General features: G+C 44.0%; 2 protein-coding genes across 4 annotated transcripts in view; one reads left to right on the forward strand and one right to left on the reverse strand.

The window, feature by feature from the left end:
• The window catches only part of LOC126764210 (uncharacterized), a 99,698-nt gene extending 91,595 nt beyond the window's left edge, over nucleotides 1–8,103 (reverse strand). The window contains exon 1 of one of the 3 annotated variants that reach the window (XR_007667826.1): nucleotides 4,532–4,695. Coding sequence is in view for 1 of the 3 variants with exons in the window: in XM_050482004.1 (XP_050337961.1) it covers nucleotides 7,638–8,103 (466 nt within the window). In the remaining 2 variants the exon portion in view is untranslated. The other 2 variants (XR_007667827.1, XM_050482004.1) reach the window with 2 other exon arrangements.
• Nucleotides 359–928, forward strand: LOC126764236 (mediator of RNA polymerase II transcription subunit 21-like). Its single transcript, XM_050482043.1, is given in 3 exon segments — nucleotides 359–400; nucleotides 457–517; nucleotides 520–928. Coding segments are annotated over 3 exon segments (432 nt in total). The 3' UTR covers nucleotides 849–928.
• Nucleotides 8,104–10,920: the final 2,817 nt, after the last annotated feature.

A 10,920-nucleotide genomic window follows, 5' to 3' on the forward strand; every position in this document is an offset into this window, starting at 1 on the left:
TAACCTGAATCGGGATGGTATACTAAAGTTTCCCACATTTTGCATAAAAATTTCACTTTTAACAAAATATTAAAATTTCATTGAAGTGAAAGGAATTAGTATGGCCATAACGAACTTGTGTACATAAAATGGACAACTGCGTTGTTTTTGTGCACATGCCGGCCATTGTGTTGTTGGTTCTCAAAGTGTGCATGTAGTAAGATGCAGAACGACGTTTCTAGTTCACTGTCGTGCTGCTGCAGTCTGTCGTGCTCTATGTGTTCGACACTTAAAACAATATTCCACATTTACAAATGTAAAGAAAGATATCGATATTTTTTTCACATCATTATTAATCTTTACTAAACATAAAAAAGACATGTCTGACCGTTTAACTCAATTGCAAGACACAGTTAATCAAGTAATATTGGTAATCTATTGTATTAAAATTATTTATAAAGTTCTGTTGCTTTTCAGCAAGCTGAGCATTTTTGCAACGCGATTGGCATAATTCAGCAGACATCGTATCCAAGCAAGTTTTAAATTTTGATCGGATGGGCTCTCAAACTCCCATAAGAACCAACACTCAAGAAGATTATGCTCAGCTTTTTGCTCAGCTGATTTCACGTTATTGCAAAGACATAGATACACTAATTGAGTCATTACCGAATGAAGATAGTTCAACGGAGCTTCAACATCAAAGCCTTCGTAGACTAGAAATTGAAAATCAAGAATCTGCCAAAAGGCTTGACGACATTGTTCAAAGTGGTGAAATTTTACTAGAAAAAATACAAATAGCGCTTGAAGACATTGCCCAGGCTCAGTTAGAAATGCACGTATCGTCCATCAATCGCTTTAATTTGTTCTAATATATGAAATATTGAAATTTAGTTCTTAATATACATATCGTCACCTAAAATGCAAAATAAAGTAACAACATTTTCGGAAATTTGGTAAATTTAAAATAGCATCCCCGATTTCGGGGTTAAAATGAGTATGAAAGGATACAGGAGGTCGTCCAGTAGTTGCCGCTAACTAATCGTTTTTGAGATATTTGCATTTAAAGTTCATTTAAAACTCGCGTTTCTCCGATTTATAAAGAATTTTGCTCTTATATTTTTAACATTTATATCCACTAACACCACTAATTCGTTTCTAACCACTTATTTAATATTAAATAGAGCACAATTCCGATTTCTTTGGCGCCGCGATTTGAAGGTACCGTTGGAAAGAGAAGGGCCTCCTGATTAAAAAATATATATTAGTTTACGAGATATTCGACCTAAAAGTTCAAAAATTCCCAAAATTCGAATATTTCAACAAGCTATTTTACCACATTAAACACACTACTCACATTTTTCATTTCAAATTAAATAATTTAAACTATAAACTTTTAAATAAATCCACATTTTACACTTTTAACAGTCTTTACCGAAGAAATCTTTGTTATAATAATATCTATCTATCTATGTATCTATGTATATAAATAAAAATGAATTGTTGTTCGTTAGTCTGATTAAAACTCGAGAACGGCTGGGGCGATTGAGCTGATTTTGGTTTTAAAATGTTTGTCGTAGTCCAGGGTAGGTCTTAACGGTGTGCAAATAAGGAAAAATTGCGAGTGAGATATTGTAAGACGACAATTCCATTTTCCCATATAAAAGTTGACTCTAATATATAAAAATAAGCCGGGTTTGCCTTCCTGACGCTATAACTACAGAACGCATGAACCGATTTCCACGGTTTTGCATTCGTTAGAAAAGACTCGGGGCTCCGTGAGGTTTATAGCAAAGAAAATTCAATAAAAATTCCAACAGAAAAGCGGGAAAATAGAAAAACAAAAAAAAAATGTGTTGGTAAGCGCATAACTCAACAACGCCTGGAGCAATTCGGCCAATTCTTTTTTTCTAAATGTTCGCGGAAGTTCAAGGATGGTATTTACGGCAAGAAACTTTCGCATAATTGCCAGAAAACCCCTAAAAATAGCCCTTTTTCCCATACAAACGAATGAATGTTTGTTTGTTAGTAACGCTTAGAGAACGGCTACACCAATCTTGATGAAATTTGCAGAGGTTGTTCGCTGTGGAACGGGGAAGGTTTGGAAATAAAAATACCTTATGGTTTTCATGAGGAAACGTCTGAAAATTGGATAATTCCAAAAAGTAACATTTATCCATACAAATTTTGTTTTCAATTTTTGTCTATTTTGTTTTTCAATACTTTGATTTGTCAAATATTTGAATCATTCAATTTCGGTCGCATGCTTTTTTATTCCGGCTATTCAAAAGAAAAATTATTGAAAATTATTCAGTGAAAACTTTATGTTTCACATAAAGTGAACAATTACAGATTGAAATTTCTTATGAAGCCACGAAGAGGTCGCGCTAATATCGGTCGGCGTTCTTTTTGCCATTAACGTATGGCAGCCCAAGACACAAGAACGACTTCTCCCAGGATGCGATGACATACATGTATAATTATGGAACGCGGTCAATCAGCAAGCGATCGTCACGATGTCACAGCACGACTTTTCAAACAACAGCAGCGATGTTTGATGGACTTTATCTTGAAGCAACATATGGTACATACATATATATGGTGCTGTTAGATGCTGGATGTATTCTGTTGAGTAACAAAAACAAAGTTAGACGGACGCACACATTCTTCTTTGGATGGTGGATGGTGGTTACACCAGATCAAACTGATGAACTCATTTCTGCGGAAATTCCTGATGCAGAGAAAGATACAGTATTATACCAAGTGGTGAAAACTAATATGGTTCATGGACTTTGCGGACACCACAATCCCACTTCGAGTATACAACAGATAAACAATCACAATATATGCACAAAACGCTATCCAAGTGCTTTTCTTTCGGAAACTCAAACTACAAATGATTGATATCCACTGTATAGGCGTCGCTCACCAGACGACAATGGCAGAACATTCAGCATTCAATTTAGAAGAATGAATATTGAAGTTGACAACACATGGATCGTATCATATTCGCCATTATAGTATAATTCACAGCAAGGCCAACCAGTAGATTGACATCCAGGTGTGTTCTCAACTAATGCATTAGGACGAATTTACACAATCCACCCGAAAAACGACGATTGTTTCTACCTTCGGTTGCTATTGATTAATGTACGCGGTTCAACTTTATTTGAGTCATTGGGTACTGTGAATGGTACGGTGTGTGCAAATTTTGGAGAAGTAAGGCAGAAATTACAATTGCTGGAACATGTTAATCACTGGAATGAAAATGAAGCTCGCACACTTTTCGCTATAAACATTTCGACAAATCAGCCTTCAAATCCGCGTCAATTATGGGATACGAACAAAAAAGACATTGCCGAAGACATTTTACATCGTCTTCGCTAAAAATTGGAAGTGGGTCAATTCCGGTGGTTCGATATCAATTCCATCTGTCGTTTATCAATTCACAAAAGATGAACTCATCACGAATGTTCGGAAATTGGCCAAATTATTGTAACTACGATGCCTTAAGTGCACGCGCAATGTTAGCTGCCATAATACCGATGTTGTTGACTTAAACTGGAAGATTCAAAGTCAAATTTCAGGAGACTTGCGCTCATGCAAATCGATCGATCGTTTTGACAATGAAGACGACGCCGTGAATTATCCAGTGGAATTTCTAAATTCTTTGGAGAGGCTTGGTATCCCACCGCATCATTAGCGTCTCAAAGTTGGATCTGTCGTTATTATGTTCCGCAATCTGCGCTATCCAATACAAGGGGGAGAATGCTTGATTCTACGAATTCCTTTGAGTTCTAACGATTTGCCATTTCAGTTCAAACGTATTCCGTTTTGAGTTAAAATTGCATTCGATATGACAATCAACAGGACACAAGGATAGTCGCATAGTGTGTGGCATAAATTTGGAAATAAAACCATCTTTTCTGTACATCGGAACAAAAACCAAAAAATGTTGTCAAAACACATAATTTCACGCAGGACAACGGCTGCGGGGTCAAAGAGCTCTTCAACGAAACGGATAATTTGCGGACAAGTATAACTTTTCGATTCAGTATTTACTTTGGATTCACTTTCATTTACTTAGAGAAGCTCAACTAAATAATACTTAATTTTTGTAATCGAAATGAATTCATTGCTGTTGTGAAATAAAATATAATTTTTCCTTTTCAAATATAAAACAAAAAAAAAATATTCTTATATTTTAATCACCTAACGAAATGTTACATAAAACGAAGCAATTTGGTGGCGAAACGGAGATCGCCGGGTTTTCTAGTTATATAATAATATTTTTGGCGGAGGGGTAAAAAAACCGAATTTCCGTATAAATGAGGTATGTGCGAATAGGGGAGCTTCTCCACAGAAGATATATCCAAAAATAATATAAAAATAACTTTTATTTTTTAAAATAATCACGATTAAAAGTTAAAAAATTTGCACTAATAACACATGGTATTTCTCTATGTTTCACCAAATTTTTTCACGTTTTTCACTCAGTATATTTAAATATACACTCTAAACATTCACATTTCACTTTTATTTTGGTATATTTTACCTAAATTTATTAATTTAAAAATCACTTAGCACACTCATCGTTGAAAAGGTTAGATTGTTCACAATTATGAGGAAAACAAGCCTTGCCACATCTTAAACAGCAAATATGTAGGATTTTTAACAATTTTTCTTTGTTTGCTTTTTCGCGTGATTCTTTTTTCTATATTAACTATAAAAAAAATTCTGTCTTCATATGTATATGTGCAATATGTGATTTATGTGACTGAAGTACTTTCGCGTTCGGCTGCGCTTTAAAAAAATAACCCTGGTCGAGCGAATATCCGGGGTGACTGAAGTACTTTCGCGTAGTACTCCTTTCTGCGTTAAAATAAAAAAAATATATTGAGTTTCGTTAGAATAGAATAGAATTTAATTGAGGTATGCACTGCGACCTTGGGTCTATTGTGCCCTCTCCTAACTCACCGGAACTCATCAAGCCCCAGCAAATCTTGCTGGGAGCAAGAGAGCTGATGTGATCTCTATCCGGAAATATGGTTCCAAGGGCCTTAAACCTTCGTCTGCAGACTGCGATGCAGTCGATTAGTAGGTGCTCCGGGGTTGCAGGTTCCCTGTCGCAGAACCGGCAGTTAGCGCAAGGGGCAAGTCCTAGGTTGAATAGGTGCCTTTTCAACTTGGGAGGTTGATTATCGACCTAAACCTATTAAGGTTGTACCCCCCTATTAGCAACTTGGCATGCCGCATGCCATGCGCCCGTTGCCAATGACCTTCTCTGCCCACTCTCTCTTCCTTACGGAGCAGCTCCTTTATAGTGTGGGGGCCCACCCCAGTGAACGGTTCGTGCCCTACCATATTTGTGGAAGCTGCGGAGCGGGCGAGCTCGTCAGCCAGTTCATTGCCGGCTATGCCTCTATGACCCCGGTACCCAAATTAGGTGTACTTGGTTCAATTCAGATAGGCTGTTTAGCCGTTCTTTGCACTCCTGTACTAGCAGCGATTTGATCTCGTAAGAGGAGATCGCTTTTAGTGCCACTTGGCTATCGCTGAATATGGTTATTCGCTCATTTCGATAGCCGCGATGGAGGTTTATCTCTATACACTGACTTATGGCCAAGACTTCGGCCTGGAAGATACTGGGGAATCTGCCCCTCGGTATGGAAGACCTTCAGCGCCGCCGTTAGGCAGGTTCGCATAGCGCCCGTGATGCAGACGCATGCTAGCCGCTGAAGCTTCGATAGTTCCATCACCACCGAGGCCCGTGCCGCCACAGAGGCCCAGGACACCGCTCCATATGTGACTATCGGTCGCACAATCATGGTGTACAACCACCTGACAATCCTTGGCTTGCAACCCCATGATTTTCCTGCCAGCCGATTGCACACCATTAGTGCCTTTGTCGCCTTGACCATGCTGCTTCCACCGCAAAGTGGAATCCAGCGTGAGACCAAGATATTTTACCTTGCTGGTCATCTCGATCTCTTTACCCCCAAGAGTGAGGTTCCTAAGCCCGGGTAGGGATCTTCGCCTCGTGAACGGGACGATGGTGGTCTTCGAGGGGTTGATACTCAGTTCAACTCCCTGCACCACTCCTTTGCCAGATTTAGACCTCGTTGCACTAGGTCACAGAGAGTGTCCTCGAACTTGCCTCTCGCTATAATCACTATATCGTCCGCATATCCTTGGCAGCGGACACCGTTGTCGGTTGGAAGTGCTAACAAGTCGTCCACAACAAGGCTCCATAGCAGGGGCGATAGTACACCACCCTGCGGACAGCCTCTTGTTGTGCCGAGACGAATCTTAGTGCCCCCTGCTGTGGTTTCAGCAACCCTGGTGCGCAGTACCGCCTCTATCCATCTGCGCACCGGTGCTGCCACTTTCCTACCCTCCAGTGCCATGGCTACACTTCAATGAGATGTGTTGTGTTGTCAAAAGCTCCCTCGATATCCGAAAAGGCGCATAGCATAACTTCCCCTTTCTCCAGTGAACTCTCTATCTCGGAGGTCAACTGTGTCTGTAAGCATGCTGAGCCGCATGCAGGGGTGCAGTATTCAGCTCCTTCGACCTTAAATGATGATCTAGTATCTTCTCCATAGTTTTCAGTAGGAAGGAGGTTAAGCTAATTGGCCTAAAAGATTTAGCCAAAGAGTAGTCCTTCCTACCTACTTTCGGTATGAAGATTACCTCAGCTGTCCTCCATGATTCAGGAATGTAGGCCAAGGCTAGGCTCTCCCTCAGCAGCCTAATCAGGTGTGGGATCAGGATCTGCTCACCCTGTTGTAGAAGCGCTGGGAAGATGCCGTCCACTCCCGGAGACTTGAACTTTTCGAACGAGGCCATTGCCCACCTGATAGAATCCGCAGTTAACAATTATTTAGCAATAGTCCAATCAGTGAGGGATGGCCTGTGTTCAGTTATGGGCAGACCCCGGTAAACCGGAATAGTCTCCGGAAAGTGAGCACGCAAGAGCTCTGTAGCTCTGTCCTCCGCGCTGGTCGTGAATGTCCCGTCATTCCTTTTGATGGCTAGCACTGTGTCCGTCTTCCCTTTAGCCAAAGCTTTGTGCAGCTTGGCAGCTTCTGGTGTGGAGGAGACGTTTTCACAGAATCTCCTAAAGCTAGCCTGTTTAGCAGATCTCTTTATTGTACAGTGTCAGATTGCTCCTATACTCTTCCCAGACCCCTGTACGTTTAGCCTTATTAAATAGGCTGCGTACCTTCTTCCTTAGGTTTGCGAGTTTCCTTGTCAACCAGGAGCAATTGCGCTTGTCTGTGGGTACTCCTAAGGGGCAGCTGTCATTGTACGCGTTAATGATGGACCCGTTAAGCACGGTCAATCTGCTCTCCATTCCCGGGCCCGTGGCGCTGCTGTCAGTCTGCCCCACCCTCTTCAATCCCTCATTGACCGTGCTTCGAGGGTGCGTCTAGGAGGGAATAGCTTGACCCCTGCCCGCAGCGCAAACCTTACAATTCTATGGTCTGACAGGGAGGGCTCCGTTGAGACTCTCCACTGCGAGACCAGTCCGGTTGCAGGTTCATTACTGAGGGTGATGTCCAACACTTCCCTCCTGCTTATAGTTATGAATGTGGGTTCACACCCTACATTCTCTATCGCTAAATTATTGCCTACTACATATTCTAATAGGGACTCACCTCTCACGTTGCAGTCGCTGCTGCCCCATTCCGTATGGTGAGCGTTCGCATCGCAACCGATGATAAGGGGGAGCTTGTGCAGTCTGCAGTGCTCTACCAGCCTTTCCACCGCTTCCGGGGGTGCCGTTGCTGTCTCTCCCGGAAAGTATGCTGAGGCCAGGACGAAGTCTTTGCCCTCGGTATCCCTAGCCTGCACCGCCACCAAATCCTGCGTCAGAAACTCTGAAATGCAGAAGAAATCAATATTGCTTCTGACAACTATACACGTCCTAGGCCTCTCGCTAGAGAGGTGCCAGATTACCTTATTTACCTCCGTCTTGAGGCCCTGTACCTCTCCTCTATAGACCCAAGGCTCTTGGATCAGCAGTGTGCCCAGTTTCTCCGCAGTGAACCTGCTTGATATGACAGCTGAGGCTGCCGCCGCGTGATGCAGGTTCACTTGGGCAATTTCCATGTTGTCGGCCATCATAGAATGGGCTCGAGGAAAGAGAGATCCTCTACCCCGTCGTCAACCGCACTGCTGTCCATTGGGCCTCCTTGTCCGTCTAGGAGCGCCTGCGTTGAAGGTAGCTCCGTGTTCCGGCCATCTTCGGGGACGTCAGTCAGCCCTGCGGGAGCAAGACCGGACAGGCAGTGCCAGCAACGACAACTCGTCCACCTCCATCCTCGTTTCCTCCGGGGCGGACTCCGGCACTGTCTGGTTATCGACGCCCTTGTCCTGTGGAGTCGCAGGCGTTTTGGCTTCCTTGCTCCCGGTGTCAGCAGGCTTGTAGGGCCGCATGAGGACCGTGCTGTACCTGTAGGCGGAAGCTCGCGGCCCGGACATACTTATACGACTCGTCGATTATGTAGAGGTGTAACCTCCATCCTTCTGTGTCACCTAGCTTCTCTTTTTTGCTGCCGGCAACACACCAGGACGAGATACTGAGTCCCCGGTTCTGGTTCCTCACCAGGCTCAAGGCGCACTCGTAGGTCCTGTCCCCGCTCCGAGGGATGAACATTGTCGTGTTGTGCATGATTGGCACATCCTCCACCCTCTTCGCGCAGAGGACAGGGCCCGTCCAGTTTCCCAGCTTTGGAGCGTGCTCCCTCAGCCAGTTGGCGGACGATTCGTCCAGGCAGTCTACCTGCATCATACCTCCCCTGAAGTCGATGCCCAGGAAGGACGCCGTGTAATCCTCTCCTTTGGACACCTCGTCCATCAGGATGTCCTGAAGCACGGTGAGCTCATCCGGTTTCAGCGACTCCGCCGGGTATTTGAAATGCAGAACAGCCATGCAGATGCCTCTGACAGCATCCGCATATCCGCGCCGCCCCTCCTCCACCCGGTGAGGAGCCGGTCCAGATGGTTGGCCCCCGGCTGCCTTTGTTTCTGGGCCTCGCACCCTTTTGATTTGGCCGCTCTTCCTTTTCTCGGCTTGGGCGTACGTGCCCGCGGGCAGTGCCCTGCTGTCGCCCCGCCTTACGGTCAGAGTTGTGCTGACCGGGCCACGGTTGCTGTTACCGCTGCCTTGCGCGCGAGCTGGCACGTTTTTGTCGTTCCCCTTTTGCCGGAAATGCGTTGCTTCCTTGGCTCTTGCTCCTGGCTAGAGCCTTCGCTGCCTCCGGGGTTTTCCCATCACGGAGGTGCCGTAGGTACCACTTCATGGTGGAACCACTCATCCCTTTCCTGTGAGGATCATCGCACCCGCCGGGTTGGCCAGCTTCTGGCAGGGGGCGTTGCCCACCTCTTCTCCTCCTTCTCCTTCTTGCGCTGTCAGGCTCTGCCTGATGCGACTCGCTCGAGACCGACTCACTGCACCTACCGGCGAGGGTCTTGGCGACGTTCGTTGCTGCTATTGCGGCACCAGGCGTTACCACCAGGTGAGCTCCGCTGCAAGAGGGCACGTCGTCATCATCCTCCCTAGCGTGCTCGTCAAACAGCGAACGCTCCTCTGGCGTAAGAGCGTCGAGGAAGCTAAACTTTCGCCTAGCCCCTCGACCCCCCTTACCTTCCGCTGCCCCGATCTCCTCCTTTTCCACTACCGTTGTCCTTTGTCGTTGCCCTTGTCCGTCATCGAATCCAGTTTTTGGGTTTGTTTTTTTTTTTGTTGTTCTTGTCCATCTTGTTCTTGCGACCCTTGGCTCAACAGGGTGAGTTGTCGGGTCTATGTTCTGTCTGGGGAACCGCCACGCCAGAGCCCTTGGCGGTAAGGCCGCCGTTACTTCCCAATTCGGCCCGGTGTTGGGAAGGCTCCATTAGAATACAGCCACATTAACCTCTTGACTGCAAAGTTCCAATGGGCACGGGAGTCGCATAACACCCTAGATTAGGAGGTGGTAGCTCTTGGTTAGCGCACGCATGCGGCATCCGACATCCCGCGTGGTCCGTGCTTACCAGCACCAACCACACAGGATTGGGGGGCACCGAGTATGCCATGCGCCTAAGCCCCTGCACAGCGACGAGGTGCCTACCATTCGCAGAGGATGGACTTCCTCTTTCCAACGGTACCTTCAAATCGCGGCGCCAAAGAAATCGAAATTGTGCCAAAAATAATATAAAAATAACTTTTATTTTTTAAAATATTTACGATTAAAAGTTCAAAAATTTGCACTAATAACACATTGTATTTCTCTATGTTTCACTAAATTTTTTCACGTTTTTCACTCTGTATATTTAAATATACACTCTAAAGATTGAAATAAGTTCACATTTCACTTCTATTTTGGTATATTTTGCCTAAATTTATTAATTTAAAAATCACTTAGCACACTCATCGTTGAAAATGTTAGATTGTTTACAATTATGAGGAAAACAAGCCTTGCCACATCTTAAACAGCAAATATGTAGGATTTTTAACAATTTTTCTTTGTTTGCTTTTTCGCGTGATTCTTTTTTCTATATTAACTATAAAAAAATTCTTTCTACATATGTATATGTGTAATAAGTGATTTATGTGACTGAAGTACTTTCGCGTAGTATATTATTTTTGGATATTTCTTCTCTGGAGAAGCTCCCCTATTCGCACATACCCCATTTATACGGAAATTCGGTTTTTTTACCCTTCCGCCAAAGTAATCGGAATCGTGCCTTAAATAGTGCAAAAATAACTTTTATTTAATATTTAGTTCTTGTTCATTTTTTGTTCAATAACAAAAGGGTTGCATTCTTACGTACATATTTTACAAAAGAACCGAAAGAAAACATAATACTTTAATGACAGGAAATAAATAACAAAAAAATAAAACTAGTCGGAGCAACACATTGGCGTGCTCAGTTCATTCGCGTTGAACTCCTTTCTGC

Source organism: Bactrocera neohumeralis, unplaced genomic scaffold, assembly GCF_024586455.1.
Source record: "Bactrocera neohumeralis isolate Rockhampton unplaced genomic scaffold, APGP_CSIRO_Bneo_wtdbg2-racon-allhic-juicebox.fasta_v2 cluster09, whole genome shotgun sequence".
NCBI classification, from domain to species: Eukaryota; Metazoa; Arthropoda; class Insecta; order Diptera; family Tephritidae; genus Bactrocera; species Bactrocera neohumeralis.